This window comes from Corvus cornix, chromosome 5 (assembly GCF_000738735.6).
Source record: "Corvus cornix cornix isolate S_Up_H32 chromosome 5, ASM73873v5, whole genome shotgun sequence".
NCBI lineage: Eukaryota > Metazoa > Chordata > Aves > Passeriformes > Corvidae > Corvus > Corvus cornix.
The window spans coordinates 58,982,195-58,999,636 of record NC_046335.1 but is presented as its reverse complement, the minus strand read 5'-3'; the positions used below and the strand labels follow the sequence as shown (position 1 = coordinate 58,999,636).

At 59.3% G+C, this 17,442-nt stretch overlaps 1 protein-coding gene across 1 annotated transcript in view; it reads left to right on the top strand.

Annotated features, from left to right (window-relative positions):
- KDM2A (lysine demethylase 2A) overlaps positions 1–15,263 on the top strand; it is a 32,921-nt gene extending 17,658 nt beyond the window's left edge. The window contains exons 8-22 of the mRNA XM_039552820.1: positions 303–409; positions 728–821; positions 1,281–1,434; positions 2,145–2,260; positions 2,373–2,499; positions 3,302–3,723; positions 8,432–8,515; positions 10,135–10,401; positions 10,523–10,654; positions 10,733–10,822; positions 11,425–12,137; positions 13,084–13,247; positions 13,505–13,663; positions 13,757–13,972; positions 14,073–15,263. Of these exons, the coding sequence (XP_039408754.1) occupies positions 303–409; positions 728–821; positions 1,281–1,434; positions 2,145–2,260; positions 2,373–2,499; positions 3,302–3,723; positions 8,432–8,515; positions 10,135–10,401; positions 10,523–10,654; positions 10,733–10,822; positions 11,425–12,137; positions 13,084–13,247; positions 13,505–13,663; positions 13,757–13,972; positions 14,073–14,254 (3,027 nt within the window). The 3' untranslated portion in view covers positions 14,255–15,263. The remainder of the gene's footprint in view (positions 1–302; positions 410–727; positions 822–1,280; positions 1,435–2,144; positions 2,261–2,372; positions 2,500–3,301; positions 3,724–8,431; positions 8,516–10,134; positions 10,402–10,522; positions 10,655–10,732; positions 10,823–11,424; positions 12,138–13,083; positions 13,248–13,504; positions 13,664–13,756; positions 13,973–14,072) is intronic.
- Positions 15,264–17,442: the final 2,179 nt, after the last annotated feature.

The window sequence follows — 17,442 nt, the reverse complement described above, 5'->3', positions numbered from 1 at the left end:
TGTAGGGCCAGTCACTTCTCTCTGACTGCAGAGGGAACCTGGGCTTCCCTGGCTCTCCTGAAGCTTAGGGAGTTGAATCCCAGTCTAGGAGATGCTGTCTGGCATATTTATTTATGGAAGCCCAGTGCTGGCATCAGAGCAATCTGGTTATAAGTATTTAATGTGTGGGACTGCCCCAGTGGCACTGGGAAATTTTCTGGGTGTGGGGAAGGAGCAAAAAGGGATTTGCCAGCCTGGGGGGAGCAAAAGGCTTTACCGTGCCACTTTTTTCTCTGCTCACGTCTCCCACCTCTCTGCTGTAGGTGGATTTGATTGACTGGGTTGATAACATGTGGCCCAGGCACCTGAAGGAAAGTCAGACAGAGTCTACCAATGCCATCCTGGAGATGCAGTATCCAAAGGTGCAGAAGTAAGTGACTTCCTGAGCTGTGGCAGGCAGCAAACAATCTCTTGCAGGAAAACAGCCCAAGGGGAGTAGCAGTTTGTACCAAGGGGAAGGGGGAGGAACAATGTCCCTGTTTATTTTGGTGGGTGACACTTGTAAAGCCACTGCAGTCAGTTATTCAGTCCCCTTTAGCTGTGTGGAAGGGGGGTTGTGTAGCTTGTGGCACTGCTCTGAGCCATTGGCTTGGGTTTGGGGGGCCCATTCCCTTGGAATGTGCTATGTCTGCTCCAAAACGTGAATCACCACTCATTTTCACCTTCTCCTCATGTTGTTTTCCACCAGATACTGTCTGATGAGTGTCAAGGGCTGTTACACAGATTTCCACGTGGACTTTGGTGGCACTTCTGTGTGGTACCACATCCACCGAGGGGGAAAGGTAGGACAGTCCCTATTGGGACAGCTACAGGTGCTTTAGGAGAGTGGCTGTTGGTCTGTTTTTGTGTAAATCCTTGAGGATGCAGGTCCCAGACAGCAAACTGAAGGCTTTCCACCCTTTTTGCATGGAGCCAGACAGGTGCCAATCCATAGTTCGGGTGTAGCTCTAACATGGTAAATGTAACTCAGGTGAATCCCCTTGTCACTCTGGTGGCTTTCCTGGGCTCTGTATCTCTTGACACTGACGTCCATCATACCCTAAAAAGCATCCCAAGCTCAGGCTACCCGTAGCACTCAGTGTTAGGCTGAGAAAGGCCTTGCTTGTCCTCTCAAGGGGGGCAGCTGCCCAAGTCATTTTCCTTGGACGTTCTCAGGGAGAGGAAGAGATTCAGATGTTGGGAAGAAGCCATCACTGTTCATTATGTGATGACTTACATAAGCATGTTGTCTTCATTTGCAGATCTTCTGGCTGATCCCTCCCACACCCCAGAACCTGGAGCTCTATGAAAACTGGCTTCTCTCAGGGAAGCAGGGAGACATTTTCCTTGGGGACAGAGTGTCAGAGTGCCAGCGCATCGAGCTCAAGCAGGGCTACACATTTGTCATCCCCTCAGGTACACCTAGGGCGGGCAGGGGCATCCTGGCCTCGGCCAGGGTTGTGGCAGCACTGAAACTCCTGGGACACGGGCAGGGTTTAGCTCCTTCGTGAGTCACTGAGAGAGGGAGATGTGATGTGGCTCTGTCCTCTCGCTTGCCACCTCCCAAAACATGCCTGTGATGGCACTGTGGATCCAGCCCGTGCTAGGAAAGCTGTGGCTGGCTCACATCACATTTGATTAGTTATTAAAGGAGGCTTTCCCAGATCCTGTCATGTTGACACATGGAATAGTGTAGGCTGAGGACAGGCTGGCCCAAGGCAGCTCCTCAGCGTCCTGGGTGTCTTGTGACACCACTTCAGAGCTGTGGCTTACAGCAGGACCAGGAACAGAAAACACCAGGGATTGCACAACTCACTCATTTGAGTCCTGTTATCACAACTGACACCTCTTTTGAACTGAGTGGCTTTGCCTTAAGGAAACCCATGCTGGAATTCCCCAGATGTTGGACTTGGCTGGATATGCTTAGCCTTGGAGATAAGGGCTGGAACTTGAGTTATTTTGATGGTGTTTTGAGTGTTGGAACAGACTTTGGAAGACTGTTTCCCTTGGTGCTGGTGTTCTTAGGCCTAACACAATTAGGAAACAATCTAGGATGACAGCAGGGTGACAAAAAACTATGCAAGGTGAATCAGGAGGATTCTTCCAACTCTACTTTCTCTCCCAAGGTTGGATCCACGCTGTGTACACTCCCATGGACACGCTGGTTTTTGGGGGCAACTTCTTACACAGCTTCAACATCCCTATGCAGCTCCGGATCTACAGCATCGAGGACCGCACACGGGTGAGGACCTGTGGGAGAGCCGTGCTGGACACCGGGCCAGACCTGGTGTGGCATCTGAGAGCAGCAGCAGCAGGGAAGGAGGCCTGACAGATCCTCTTGCCTGTTTTTGCAGGTCCCAAATAAGTTTCGCTATCCCTTCTATTACGAGATGTGTTGGTACGTGCTGGAGCGCTACGTGTACTGCATCACCAGCCGCTCCCACCTGACCAAGGACTTCCAGAAGGAATCCCTCAGCATGGGTAAGTCCAGCCCTTAGTCCTTCCTCACCCCGATCCAAGTGGCTTCTTCCACCCTCCTGCTGGGGCACTGGCTCAGCAGCGTGGCAGGCAGGGGAGGGCTCTGTGGGGTTTTTTTGAGCATGAAGTCACAACCAGCCAGACTTCTGCTTTCTCCTCTGGCCCTGCAGCAGCCCAGGTTCCTCACATCTGTGAAACCAGCACACCACCAGTTCAAAGCCTTGCATGGAAGAGGTTGGGGGAAGTTGCAGTGGCCACCCCGGTGCTGTGGGCAGGAATTCTCTCTGGCTGGCCGGGGCCTTCTGCACACAGAGTTTAAAGGGCTGACAAAGTTACTTGCAAGGGCTCAGCAACCTCATGGTTGTGAGTGAGTCCACATCCTCTTTCTCACATCGTGAAGGCAGCATCAAGGTCCTGAGCCCTCAGCTGGGGATCCCAAGCCCCTCCAAAGCAAAACGAGATTGGACAGGGCTTTCTCTGAGCAACATGATGTCATGAAAGATGTCCAGGCCCATGGCTCTGGGGTTGGACTGGATGGACTTTAAAGGTCCCTTCTGACCCAATTCCATGAAGTTCAGTCTAGGGCATTTGCTGTTTCTTCCTCTGGGACATTTTTCCGTATCTGGTGCCTTGCATTCCCACAGACAAATCAGGAATGGGAAGGGCTTTTAGCTGTTCTTTTCCAGCTTCTCTCTTCCTTTCACCTCATACATATCTGTTGCTCCAGCATCTCTGGTGACTGGGGGGTCCCCCTACACACTGAACACCTCCTGTGATTGCTCTCCCTGTTTCTCCATTGTGGCAGATATGGAGCTGAGCTCCTCGGACTCGGTGAACATGGAAGAGGAGGAGGAGGAGGAGGATGATGAGGACGCAGCAGGGAAGGAATCCCGGCGCCCCGTGACCAGGAGGTCCATTCTCACCAGCCCCATTGCCAACGGTGCCAACGTGGACTATGACGAACTGGGCAGGAGCTGCCGGAGCAGCCTGCCGGGGCTCAAGAAGACCCCATCCATAGACTCTTCCGACTCCAGCCGGGGCTCCCAAAACGGCCAGGCCTGGGACCCGAGTGGGGGCAGCCCCCGCAAGAGCAGGAAGGTGCACCTGACCCAGTTTGAGCTGGAGGGGCTGCGCTGCCTCGTGGACAAGCTGGAGTCGCTCCCTCTGCACAAGAAGTGCGTTCCCACCGGCATCGAGGACGAGGACGCCCTCATCGCTGATGTCAAGGTAGGCCTGAGCCAAGTGCAGGGCACTTCCCGTGGGGAAACTGGGCTTTGTCCTCACCCTGCCCCTGTCCTGGGGCAGGATTGGTGTCCTCCTCTTCCTCTGCGTGAGGCTGATGTTACACTTGAGGGACAGCCCTGGGATTCGGGGTTGGGAAAGGAGGAGGGTGGCTGGGCCCTGGCTGGGTCCCTCACGGCTGTCAGTGGCAGGAGTGCTCTTTGCTGATGCCGTTCACTTCAGTTTTGGCTGTGGACTTTGTGACAGTTGGAGCCTTTTCCTTGCCCCAGGTGGATTTCGCTTTGTTCCTTTGAGTTGTTTGCCCAGGGTGTGACCTGGAGTTATGAGAGTCAGTTATTTTGGGCTGCTGAGGGTTGTTTGGGTTTTATTTCCCTTCATCTGTTGAGATGACCCAATGAGCTTTGGTGTTTTAGCTGCTTCAGCACTGAAGTGGGAATATCAGCTTCACTCTATTCCCCAGAGATTCATTCTAGTCCCTAAAAGGTTACCTTCTGCTCCCCTCCTTGCTGTTGGTGATCTGTACAGCTGCTTGCCTGTACCAAAGCTGCCATTCAGACACAGCCATGTGTGTGTCCTTGTCTTTGCCATTGTTTTTATTTCCAAGTGCTGTTCCCTGGGTGTTTTTTGTGGTGTGTTCGGGTAAATCCAGAGCTCTGCTGTGTTTGGAGCAGAGGGTGCAGCTCTGGGGTCCCAGGGTCTTGGCTGGAAGAGTCTAGGTGCTGTTAGGGGCTGCATTTCTGGTTTCCTGTGGCTTTTTGGGTGTCCTGTGCATGCTGTGACCTTCAAGAATGTCACATATGTGTTTCTGAGTCCTGTGTGATGCTCTGGAGGAACCTGAGCTGTGGGCTCTGTGTTTCACCTCGGGACTCACAAAAGCAGGTTGGTGTCGGATGTTTCGAAGGTTGTTGGTGTTCAGTTGGAGTTTGAGACCTGATCAAAGAATTTGTTAATGTATTGGAGGTAGTAAAGGTGTGCCTGTGGTTTTGGTGTGACCCACCCGCCCCTGTGTCCAATTGCACCTCGCAGATGAGCTGCAGGTGATAGCCCTTGTGGTCCCAGACAACTTCCCTAAGGATTTGCTCCTTAAAGCTGGCTGTCATTGGAGGTTCAGAAGTATCCTGAGCTGCAGCATTCCATCCCTCAGGACTGGCATCCTCAAGGCATGAAGATCCTTAGTCACCAGCCTGCAGTGGCTGGAGAAAGTGGGACAAGTTTGTCCAACCACGGCAAACCTCTACTTTCTAAACCTATTTTCCATAGGAGGTGATGGAAGTGGCCAGTAGAGGTTGGCTCGTAAAGCCTGGGAATCACTAAGACATTTCTAGCTGGAACTTTCCACTGGGGCCACCCATCTGCAGCAGGTGCTGTTGTCCTTGTGTCACCAGGTCCATGATGGAGCTGCGATCTGGCCAAGCTGGGAAAGCCCCACTTTGGTCTGTGCTCCCCACAGTCAGGACGTGGCGTTTTCTCGTCCAGACTTGTGGATGAGAAAACGCCACCACCTCGATCTGCTCATCCAGTGCCACCCTCTGCTATCCAGTGTCCTCAGACACACCAGGAGCAGGAAAATTCTGCCTTTTCCCCCAGCCTCTTGTGTGGTGATCAGGATTTCAGGGTGTCTGTCTGTTGGGTCATGTGGAGAAATATGTATCCTGTCACGAGTTCAGCCTGGAGCATCACGTGGTGGGACGTGACACTTTGGATGGGACCCTTTGGATGTGACCGTGTTGTGCTTCCAGCTCTGCGGCAGGAATTGTCTGAAAATCCTGAGCATGGTGGGGGTCACTGGAAGGATTAATGACAAAGAGCGAATTTCTGAGAGGTCCTTTTGTCTTTTGACTGCTTCCATCCATCCCTTCCAGCCCCTCTGCGGTGTGCTGGTTTCCATGACTGGATTTGACGGGAGGAGGATGGTGATGAGGCAGCTGACAGCAGGTCTAAAGCCAGACCCCCATGGCCTGGCATAAACAGGTTCTATCTGGGCTCTGCATGGAGCTGTTGGAGCACCAAGGATTGTAGAAACAGGAGAAGGCTCTCCCAGAAGTGCTGATCCTGTGCCCAGGACCTCCTCTCAAAACCTCTGGTGTGGCATTGCCCACATACCTGACTGGGCAATGGGCAGAGAGAATTTGGTGTGGAATATGGGGATTGTATCTTCAGGGATGGGTGAGGAAGTTCGGGGTGGCCTGTGAGCTGTGCCAGGAAGGTCTCCCATGGTGGGGTGGCAGCACTGGTCACGCTCCTGCCTGTGGGTCGAAGAGAGCCCGTGCCAGGGGCCCGAGGGTGTCCCTGGTGGCACAGTTGGTGGCAGTCCCGGGTGACAGTCCCGGGTGACAGTCCCGAGCCAGGTCGGCATGCGACTGGCTTCCTGGGAACACAGAGCTGTAGTTGCCTGCAGATGCTTTGGGTGCATCCGAAGTGGGAGCAGCCGCTGCTCCCTTGTGCTGTTTGGCTTTATTTCAGGAGTTTCCTCCATTTTAATTGCGGTGTGTAGCTGGGGGGCGTCTCAGGGGGCTGGGGCTGCTTGGGGACACCTTGATCACCCGGTATGGATCTGTCCCCCTCTAGCGGTTCGGTCCCCGGTGTCTTTGGGAATGTGGCTGCTCCCAAACTTGGCTGGCGGGATGTTTGTCCCTCCAGCTCGGGAGGGTGGGGGGTGTGCAGACTGTGGAGGGAGCTGCAAGGGGGATGACCCTTGCCTACATTCCAAAGCCCCGCTCACTCCAGCGGGGTCTCCCAGATCCCAAATCCGCCTCGGAGCAGACAAAAGAAAGGCGCCGAGGAGGCTGGGCCTGAGCGGGACGGGGTAAGGGCTCTCGGCCACGCTCTGCCCGGCCCCGGGGAGCCCGGCCCCGGCTTCTCGGATTGCGGCGGCGGAGGGGAGGGAGGGATCCCGGGGAGGCCGGTGGGCAGCGCCGCCCGGACCCTGCGCCAATCCCCGCCGTCCCGGCCCCTCCCGGCGCTGCAGCAGCGCGGCTCTGCCCTCCGCTCCCTCGCTCCCTTTTTCTCTTCTGCCATCTTCCCGTTGCAAAGCATTGCTGGGAACCGCATGTGGGTGACGCAGCAGCATTGTCTCCGGCTCAGGAAGCTGCCGCCGCCGCTGCCCAAGGGCTCGGGAGGAGCACGCGGCCGCCGGTGCGGCTGCCGGGGGCGGGGAGGAGCCGGGGGCGCTCGGGGCGGGGGGCGCAGCTGCTCCCGCAGCCATGTCCCCGAACACCGGGGATCCGGCCGGGGTCTGAGCCAGCCCCCGGAGGTGTCCGGGGAGAGGGGAGGGAGCCCCAGCCCTCGCAGTGCGGGCACCGAAACAAAGAGGGCTCGGCAAACTTCACCCCAGAGTCTCGGCAGCTCCAGAGGCGCAAGGTCAGGCAGCTGGCAATGCTCGTGGCGTGGGGAGGGGACGCGGGGACGCTCCGGTCCCGAACGGGGTGGGAGGGAACCGCGGGGGGACCCGTGCCTCCCTGGACGGGTCCCTGGCCGGTGCTTGGGCTCACCTCTCCCTTCCCCGTCCCCGGGGCGCGCTCGCCGGCACCGCTGCCGGGGCGCTCCGGCCGCGTGCTCGCAGGGTCCCCTCCGCCGCGTCCCCCCGGCCACAGCGCCACGGGGCACAGGGGACTCTCGCCCACCCCGGCTCCGAGCCAGATGCAGCCGCAGGACCCGGGAGCCCCCGCAGTCCCTCGGCTCGCTGGCGGGGAGCGTGTCTGAGCCGCTGCCACCCCCGCCCCGTCCCCGGTGCCACGGGCAGGGGGACGCTGCAGTCCCACGGATGTCCGTGTGGGAGCTCCGAGCCCTGACCTTTCCCTCGGCGTGTGCTCGTGGGGAGGCGGAAGGTCTGAAGGCGGCACGCTGCGCTGCCGGGGAGCCCAGGGGAGGCTGCGGCTTCCTGTCTCCCCAGACGCCCGGAAAACCGGGTGGGGGACACTCCGGGCACCCCTTGCCCTGGCCCTGCCTGGCAGCGGGAAGCACCGCCCGCCGGGATGCCGGCAGGAGGCTCCTGCCTGCGTAACCATGGCAACGTCAAGTAAATAAAGCACCTTTGCAACCGGCAAATTCGGTGGGGAATGGATGTGGGGAGGGGGCTGCGCTGGAGGGGGCTGAAAGGACCAGGGTGAGGGTGGGAGCCCCATGCACTGGGAGCGAGGGGCTGTCGCGCCGGAGGGCAGCGTGCCAGTCCATGCCAGTCCAGTCGGTGCTGAGGGATCTCTCCCTCAAAGTCAAAGCCAAACCCCGAGGCAGTGCGGGGGAGCAGCTCTCGGCTACCAGCAGCTTGTGCCAGGCCACAGAGGGGGTGCTGGGGCACCACATCCTGCTGCTGCACCCTCCGGGCTGCCCCGTGCCTGGGGTGCAGCTGGGGGGGCAATGCTGGTGAATCCTCCCCCCAAAATCCCCCCAGACTGCTGAATCTTGGTGCTCTCCCCTTCTACCACCGCCCAGCGCAGGGCCTCGGGGCTGAAATGCAGTTGATGAAAGCACTGGTGCAGATCGACTCGACAGAGCTTGTCTGTCTCATGTGGGGAGGAGGGATGGTTGCTGGCGGGTGTGGGGAGAGGAGGGCTCCTTCCCAGCCGCCTTTGAAGCATGCTGGCCTTGGCATCTGGTCGGAGCCTGCCTCGCTGGCGGGAGCCGTGTTTCCCTCTGCTCACACCTGTGCTTTTTGTCTCTCTGCTCTGTTCCCCCCCTCCTCTCTCTCCATTAGCTGCTGTTGGAAGAATACGCAAACAGCGACCCTAAACTGGCACTTACAGGCGTCCCCATCGTCCAGTGGCCCAAGAGAGATAAGGTAGGAGCTGTGAGGAGGGGATCCAGACGGGTGTCACATGTTGAGTCGTTTCCCAGGCCTGGGGTGTGGTGGCACCGCTTCCATACCCGCCTCGGGAGCAGTGCCAGGGTGGGACACAGGGTGCAGCCACCTCCACGGCACCGTGGGCAAACCCGGAGGTCTCCCACCGTGCCGGTTATCCCAGCTCAGCTGATGGGTGGGAACCGGATCAGCGCCAGCTGCTCTGTATTCTCCAGCCCTTTGGTTGCCCTTGGAGAACGTGGAACCTTGTTGTGGGAGGAAGGGGTGATCCTGCTCTCCCAGCAGCTCTCTGGATTGATAAGGGAGGCCTGGATGGCCTGAGGAATGTTGCGTGTCAGGGAAGGTCTCGCTGTGGCAGAGGTGGGTGAGGTGTGAATGAGGTGTGGGGCAGTCCAGCCCCTCGCTGTGAGGTGTCCCTTGTGTCTCTGTCCCTGTGCTGTAGGATTGGGTCTTGGAACCCCAAGCAAGGCGGCTCTCTCCTGGGAGTCTCTGCCTGTGGATAGCAGCCAGCTGTTCAGCAGTGGGACCTTTCCATGCATCCCTGCTCTTCCCTGTCCAGCTGTGCTCATAGCCCAGGGTGCACAGCTGGGCTGCAGCCTGGGCTGAGCTGGCTGGGCAGATGGAGGCACGGAGCAGCCGGACTTCCCCTCCGCAGGCTGCCTTCCTGTGGCCTGCCAGGATGGCTCCCAGAGGTCACTGCTTCCTTCCTGCCAGGAGATGGGCTCACAGGCAGGCTATGGGAAGAGCAGGACCCCATCACACTGGGAAGGATGGGTAACACCCATTTGGGAGTCTGGAGACAAATGAGCCTCTTAGATTGCCCTTTGGAGGTGCCCGTCTCTGCTCGCCTGCCCTACCCAGGGGATCCAGCGTGATCCTTGTGCAGCACAAGCATCTTGGGCAGCTTTTCTGAGAGGGGTGACCTGGGGATGTCTGCATGCTTTGGGTGCAGCAGTCTGAGGCTTGGCACATCCGCAGCCTTGTGCTGGGGCTTTTGGGAGCCTGCCCTTCCCCAAACCCATCAGCTGCGGTGCGCATCCCAGCATGGCCAATCCCAGGAGGATGCTGCAGCCAGCAGATTTCCTGTAAGGCCTGATGGGATGTAGGGTGACAGCTGGAGAGCTGTGCTGTCCTACCTGCACTGTAAACAAGGAGGGTGTGGGTGTTCCCAGTGTGCCTCGAGCTTGGGAAAGAGTGGCCTGAGCTGGGTTCTGTCCCCTTGAGCAGCTGGCAGGGTGACACAGAGAGGACAGCCATGGTGGACCTTGCCTCAGAAGGAAAGGGTGGCTGTTGTTGGAGCACCACGACACTTTTGGGACTCAGCAGCCTTTTTCAGACCCATTTGAGCCCTGACTGGGGACGGGGGGAGGAAGGGGAGCTCTTGGTGTGGGGTGGTGTGAGGGGTTAGGGAGTGTGCTCCAGAGCTGCCAGGTCAGCGCCGATCCAGGCGCGTTGGCTGCGGAGCGCTGAGGGAGCAGAGCTGTTCTCAGGCACGTTATCCAAAATCAGTGCCAGATCTGGGGATCAGAGCCTTCCAGATCCCAGCAGAACGCAGCACTTCCCTCCCTTCACCCCATTCCCTCTCTCCCTTTTGGCAGCTAAAGCTCCAGGCCCGGCTGCGGGTGCGCCTGCCCACCATCCCCATCACCAAGCCGCACACCATGAAGCCAACGCCGCGCCCGACTCCCGTCAGGTCCACGGTGTCTCCCATCGTGTCGGGCGCCCGGCGGAGGCGGGTGCGGTGCCGGAAATGCAAGGCCTGCATGCAGGGCGAGTGTGGCATGTGCCACTACTGCAGGGACATGAAGAAGTTCGGCGGGCCCGGCCGCATGAAGCAGTCCTGCGTCCTCCGGCAGTGCTTGGCGGTGAGTCCAAGTTGGATTCCTGGGGGATAGCTGGTTGCTTCTCCACAGTTCAGGTAGTAGGGAAGGAAAGGGGGAAGGCTGTCCCACCTCACCCTGGTTTCAGCCCTGCTTTCCCTTGTAGCCCAGGCTGCCTCACTCGGTCACGTGTGCACTTTGCGGGGAGGTGGATCAGAACGAGGACTCGCAGGACTTTGAGAAGAAGCTCATGGAGTGCTGTATCTGCAATGAGATCGTTCACCCCGGCTGTCTGCAGGTGAGCAGGGCACATGCTGGGCAAAGGGGGGCTCTGCTGTGGGGCTGGGCTGCTGTTGACCCCCTCCTCTCGTTGCAGATGGATGGGGAAGGGCTGCTCAATGATGAGCTCCCCAACTGCTGGGAGTGCCCCAAGTGCTACCAGGGTGACGACGCAGAGAAGGGCCAGGTAAGGAGCTGTGCTGTGGCGAGGCAGGATCTGCGTCCTCCACCCCTCCCACAGCATCCTGCCAGGGATGTGTTCAGCCAGCATGGGCTGGAGTTGGGCAGCAACCAGTGAGAATGAGGACCATGAGGGTGCAGCACCTGGGGGCCTGGGCACTTCATGCTGCAATGTGATCCTGAGATATTCCACTGTAAGAGACACTGGACTGTTAGGCACAGAGTGGAAGCCACCCCCAACCTCAAGGGGCACCCCTTTTGAGAAGGGGGAAGGAAAATGTTTGTTGCTGGTGTGGGTGGACCAGAGGTACTTAGATGAGCTGTTAGGAGGAAATTACTGTGAGGGTGGTGAGGCCCGGGCACAGGTTGCCCAGCAAAGCTGTGGATGCCCCATCCCTGAAGTGTCCAAGGCCAGGTTGGATGGGGCTTGGAGCAACCTGGGATAGCAGAAGGTGTCCCTAAGTTCTAACCCAAACCGTTCTGTGATTCTACCTGGGCACTGCTGGTGCAGGTCCTGCCAGCACTGTTGTGTTTCTCCGGGGAAGAGGAGAGGGAAAAAGCCTTCTCCAGGCCCCATTCCCGTTAACCAGCCTCACTGCTTCCCCGCAGAAGCGGAAGGTGGAGGAGAGCGACGAAGACACGGCGCAAGCCAAGGTGCTGCGGCCCCTGCGGAGCTGCGAGGAGCCCCTGACCCCCCCGCCCAACTCGCCCACCCCGATGCTGCAGCTGATCCACGACCCCGCGTCCCCCCGCGGGGTGGTGACGCGCTCGTCCCCGGGGGCCGGGCCCAGCGACCACCACAGCGCCAGCCGGGACGAGCGCTTCAAGCGCCGGCAGCTGCTGCGGCTCCAGGCCACGGAGAGGACCATGGTGCGGGAGAAGGAGAACAACCCCAGCGGCAAGAAGGAGCTGTCAGAGGTGGAGAAAGCCAAGCTGCACGGCTCCTACCTCACCGTGACGCTCCAGCGCCCCACCAAAGATGTCCACGGCACTTCGATCGTCCCCAAGCTCCAAGCCATCACGGCCTCCTCGGCCAACCTGCAGCACTCGCCGCGCGTGGTCGTGCGCCACGCGCCCGCCAGGATGCCCCTGCGGAGCGGGGGCGATGAGGAGGCGGCCGCCGAGGAAGAGGAGGAGGAAGAGGAGGAGGAGGACGAGAACGCGGAGGAGGGGGGGGCGGCCCGGCTGAACGGGCGTGGGGGCCGGGCGCAGGAGGGCGAGGAGAGCTGCGTCCAGCGCGAGGTCTGGATGTCCGTGTTCCGCTACCTCACCCGCAGGGAGCTTTGCGAGTGCATGCGGGTGTGCAAGACCTGGTACAAGTGGTGAGTGTGGGGACGCGTCCTGGGGTTGGGGGCATGTCCGTGGGGGACATCCAGGGGGAACGGGAAAGGATCTCGCTTTGGTGCCCTCCCGTCTCTCCCCAGAGCCTGGCAGCGTCACTGTAGCCAGTCCTGGTGCCTCTGCCATGTGTGCGCCCATCTCTCCTGTTCCCTTCTGCCTTCTTCCTGTCCCCTGCTGTGTCCTTGTGAGGTGCCACTGCCCTTTCCCCACCCGCCACCCTGATGGTGCTTGCCCTTCCTGGCCTCCCGCGCTGCCTCCCCTCCCAGCAGGCAGGGAAGGCAGGCTGAGGCGGGATGGGTTTGCTGGCTGGAAGCGCCTCGGGGGGCAGCAGGCCCAAAGACAATGCTGGCACTGGGACAGCTGTGCGTGGAGGGCTTGGGAACAGACGGGAATGGAAACTGGGAGGTTTCTAACAGCCGAGCAGCAGGGATGGCCTGCTTTGATCAGCAGCTGGTGGCAGTGGTGTGGCAGAGGAGTGTCCCCTTGCCTGCACCTTCAGGGGCTCAGCTAAGCTGCCATTGGGTCCTGGCTCTCCACAAACTCCCGTGGGAGAGGAAGAGTTTCCTCCTGGCGAAGCAGCGAGCTCTGCTGGGGCTGTGGGGTGGGACACACAGAGTGTTCTGCAGACTGGGAGTAAGGATCCCTAAGGTCAGGAGAAACACCCAGATGGGGCAAGCAGGCCTGCAGCTGCAACTTGGAATCTTTTTTTGTGGCAGCAAAACTCTGCTAGGGCTGCTCTGGGTGGCCAGACGCCTTCAGCAACCTCCCATGTTTGGGCAAACCTATGGAAACCAGGAGGAGCAGCCTTGTTCTGTGGCTGGGCCCATGCCAGGGCTGGGCTCCTTCTGGAAGCCAGGCAACCTGCTGGCTGTCTATTATTCCATGGGACTCTTGGGACTCAACTTTCAGCCTTGTCCTTGTCCCCAGGTGCTGTGACAAGAGATTGTGGACAAAGATAGACTTGAGCAGGTGCAAGTCCATCACCCCCCAGGCGCTGAGCGGCATCATCAAAAGGCAGCCGGTCAGCCTCGACCTCAGCTGGACCAATATCTCAAAAAAACAGCTTACATGGCTCGTCAACAGGCTGCCAGGTGAGCGTGGGCTGGGGAGGGGTCTCTTCCTCTGCCACCAGCCTGCTCTGAGGCTTCCTGAGAGCTGGATCGTGGGGAGAGACACCCTGCAAACCTGGAAACTCCTGGGTGCCTGGGTCCCATCACCCAGCCACTGTCCCAGCCCAGGCAGGGAGGGGACCTTCTTCCTCATGTGCCTGGAAAAAGATGGTGGAGATCTGGGATGCCTCGGAGCCGACCAAACCCGTCTAACTTGTTACCTGCCTCCCTTCCGCCAGGCCTGAAAGACCTCATCCTGGCGGGCTGTTCCTGGTCTGCGGTCTGCGCTCTCAGTACCTCCAGCTGCCCCCTTCTCAGGACCCTCGATCTTCGGTGGGCAGTAGGAATCAAGGACCCTCAGATCCGGGACTTACTCACGCCTCCAACAGACAAACCCAGTAAGCTGCTGCTGCCCTGGGGCTGAGTGGGATGGACAAGGGAAGGGTTCCCAGGGCAGTGTGTCCACTCTGTTTCTCCTGCTCCACGTGCAGGTCAGGACAATCGCAGCAAACTCCGCAACATGATCGACTTCCGGCTCGCCGGGCTGGACATCACGGATGCCACGCTGCGCCTGATCATCCGCCATATGCCCCTGCTCTCCCGCCTCGACCTCAGCCACTGCAACCACCTCACGGACCAGTCGGCCAACCTCCTCACCGCCGTGGGCTCTTCCACACGCAACTCCCTCACCGAGCTCAACATGGCAGGTGGGTGCCTTGCTCCAGGTGCCTCCTGGATTTCCCATCCCTCACCCCAGCGCTGGCTGCTGGAGGTGTCCCCCTCACGCTCCCTGTGCTCTCCCCGCAGGCTGCAATAAGCTGACGGACCAGGCCTTGCTGTACCTGCGCCGTATCTCCAACGTCACCCTCATCGACCTGCGGGGCTGCAAACAGATCACCCGCAAAGCCTGTGAGCACTTCATCTCGGACCTGTCCATCAACAGCCTCTACTGCCTGTCCGATGAGAAGCTGATCCAAAAAATCAGCTAGAGACCCTCCCTGGGGCAGACTGAGGAGAAGGAAAAGAGCCCATCCCACCCCTCTCGGAGAGCCGCTCCTCCACCTCCCCCCCTTGCCCTCCGTGTCCTGCCGCTGCCTCCCACCTGACTCGGCAGGCAGGGCCGCCGCTGGCCTCGCTCCGCTGTCCTTCCTCCTCCTCCTTCCCCGGGACTTCTGCCGAGGAAGATGTCCCGCCAGGCTGGCCAGTACCAGAGGAGGAACGGGCGCACGGCAGGGAGCCTCGGCCCGGAGGCTGGCCACTCCTGAGGCGGCGGCTGTAACCGAGGCCTCTGCGCAGAGAAATGGGGCACCCTCTCCCCCCAGCTTTTCCCCTCCACCCCGTCGTCTCCTTGCCTTGAAACACTTGTTGCTTCCCCCGTAGCACAAAGCTTGAGGGTCGAGGCCTCTCCAAGGAAGCGGGAGCAGGGCCAGAACGCCCCGTCCCCCTCGGTGCCACCACCAGCTCGGTGCTCCCCTACGGTCTCCCCCCCTTTCCCTTCCCCTCCCCCTCATCTGGCTGCAGGGACTGCTATCCATCCCCCTTCTCCTCCCACACATCCAGGCGGTTCTTTGGGTGCCCAGGGCAGGAGCCCCGTGGCCGGGGTGTCCCGGGAGCAGGGGCTGGGGGATAACTCGTCTGTCCGAGGGGATGGAGCAGGGGAGAACCCACAGGTACACCAGAGCTCAGGGAGGACTCGGGAAGTATCAGCCAGGGGTGAGTGAGCACGGGGTGGGGACAGGAGCTGCCTCCTCTTCCTCCCCAGCTCCCGGCACCATGAAGCACTCTGGGGCCGGAGGGGCGAGGGCTGCTCCGCGGCCTGGGACCGAACTGGCATCGTCCACTCCTTCCCCACCCCCACCCCCTTTTCGCTGCCTATTTTCCTTTGCAATGAATGGTCGGTCCAAAGAACCTCTCTCTAGGGCAGCAGAGAGCTTTTTGCACTTTAAAAAAAAAAAAACAAAAAAACAAACAAAAAAAGACAAAAAACAACAACAACAACAAAAAAAAGACGACAAAACCGGAAAAAAAAAAAAAAAGGAAAAAAGGTTGGAATCTTGGAATCTTCTTTTTCTGGGTCACTATTTTATTTCCCTCCCTGTCCTGCCTGTGCCCGGAAGCTCCCCCTCTCTGTCCCCCCGGTGTCAGCACCCTGCTCTCTCCCTGGCAGCGTACAGATAGCACAATCCGGGGTGCCCCTTCCGTGCCACCACCGGCCCCCAGCCCCGCAGGGGTCCCCGGGGGGCAGCCCGCACCCCCCCGCTGCTTCAGAAGCAATAAGGGAGGACAGGCGGCCCGCGGGGGCTGTCCCCGGCAGGGGGACACGAGGGGACAATCCCGCAGTGCCTGGGACAAGGGGCAGTGTGGCCGCAGCGGAGCCGGAGGGCTCGGAGCAGGAAACCCCCCCCTTCCCCCCTAGGCGAGAGGAGGAGCCTTCGGCCTCGGCCTCTCTCGGCGGCGGCTCCCGGGAAACACGTCGGAAGAATTAAAAGCTTTTCTTTTTCCTTTGGATTCCTTTTGAGTTTTGCAACGAGAAAGAAACAGATTTCCAGAGCTGGGGTTGAGAGGGGCGAGGGGGGGGAGGGTCCCTCCTCCGCGGGGCCGGCACCCCCCTGCCCGCCATGTCCCCCCCTCTCCAGGCGCAGAGACTCCGGCGTGTGCGACCCTCCTCACCACCCCGGCGTGGTGCAAATCCACAAGGAAGAAAAAAAGAGAATTATATATAATAAAAATCACTTAGTGATTTAAAACCAACCCAGCCTGCTCCCTAAAGACAACTCCTGCAAGCAAAGTCACTTGTTTAAGGGTTTGGTTGTGGTTTTGTTTCGTTTCGATCCCTCCTTCCCTCCCTTCCTCCCTCCCTCCCTTCCCCGGAGAAATATTGTAAATATCTATTTTTTTGTTGGCGATTTAGAGTCCATCTCTGATGTTTGTGCTTTAAAATTAAATGTAAGCATTAAGGGTAAAAGCAAACCAAGTCTTGCGCTCTCTCAGTTGGGGTTGGGGGTTCTTGGCTGGGGCAGAGGGAGGGCACCGACTTGGCAATTATTTTAGGTTTTCTTTAGTTTTTCCTCTTTTTTTTTTTTTTTTTTTTTTTTTTTTTTTTTTGTATCTTGGGGATTTTTTTTTTTTTTCCCTTTCTGAGCCTTCTCCTATCCTGGATTTTCAGAGAGGCTCTTTGCTCATACCATATTCCCACCAGGCTGGGCGAGCTGTTGTGGGGGGAGGGAAGAATCCCAGCCTCCCAAGGGAAAGAATTGCTTCTTGGGGGTGGATTTTTGGAATAAAAAAAATTTGAAAAAAAATAACCAAACCAACAACTAAAATCCATGAGTGTGAGCTCTTCCCGTTTGGCTGGGAGGGAAGTGGAGGGAACAAGGCCAGGGCTGGGACCTCCTGTGTCCCCCCTGTCCCCAGCACTGGGGCTGTCCCAGCTGCCAGAGAGGAAACTGGAGCACCGTCGGTGGTGGCAGCTGTCCCGGTGTCCCCACTGTCTCCTGCCGGGTGGTGGCAGCTGTCCCCGTGTCCCATCACCTCCTGCCAGGGCCCCAGGTCCTCCAGAGGCCTGTGGGGCCCTTGCCCTCCACATCCCTTGGGAAACCTGCCCCCTCCCAGCGGATTCCTGGACCACCAGGGTGACATTTAGTGTCCCCCACCCTGCGGGGATGTCACGGCCCAGGTCCCCGCGGCGGCTGGGCCGTGACATTTGCATGGCGAGACACAGGGCAGGTGACACCACCCTCCACGGGTGGCTGAGGCCACTGTCACGCTCCCTGTGCCCTGGTCCCCAAGTGCCACCACGTGCCTCGCCTGGGCACCAGGCCAAGCGAATCTCAGCGCCCCGACCCCTTGCCTGTCCCCTCCAGGTGTCCCCCCCTGGCCTCGGGGACAGGGAGCCCGCGCACGGTGTCACACACACGTGGTGACGCGGTCACACACGGTGACACCTGCTGCCACGCGTGGCACCTGTGGTCGCACACTGCGCGGCGTGGAATGACACACGCGATGTCACACACACACACAGAGCCACTGTCACACACACCCGTGGTGTCTCTCGCACCGTGTCACACCCACGGCGCCACACACAGAGACGGCGCTACACCCACGGTGTCACACCCCCACGCTGGCACACACACCCGCTGTCACACTCGCATCCGGTGTCGCACCCAGTGTCACACAC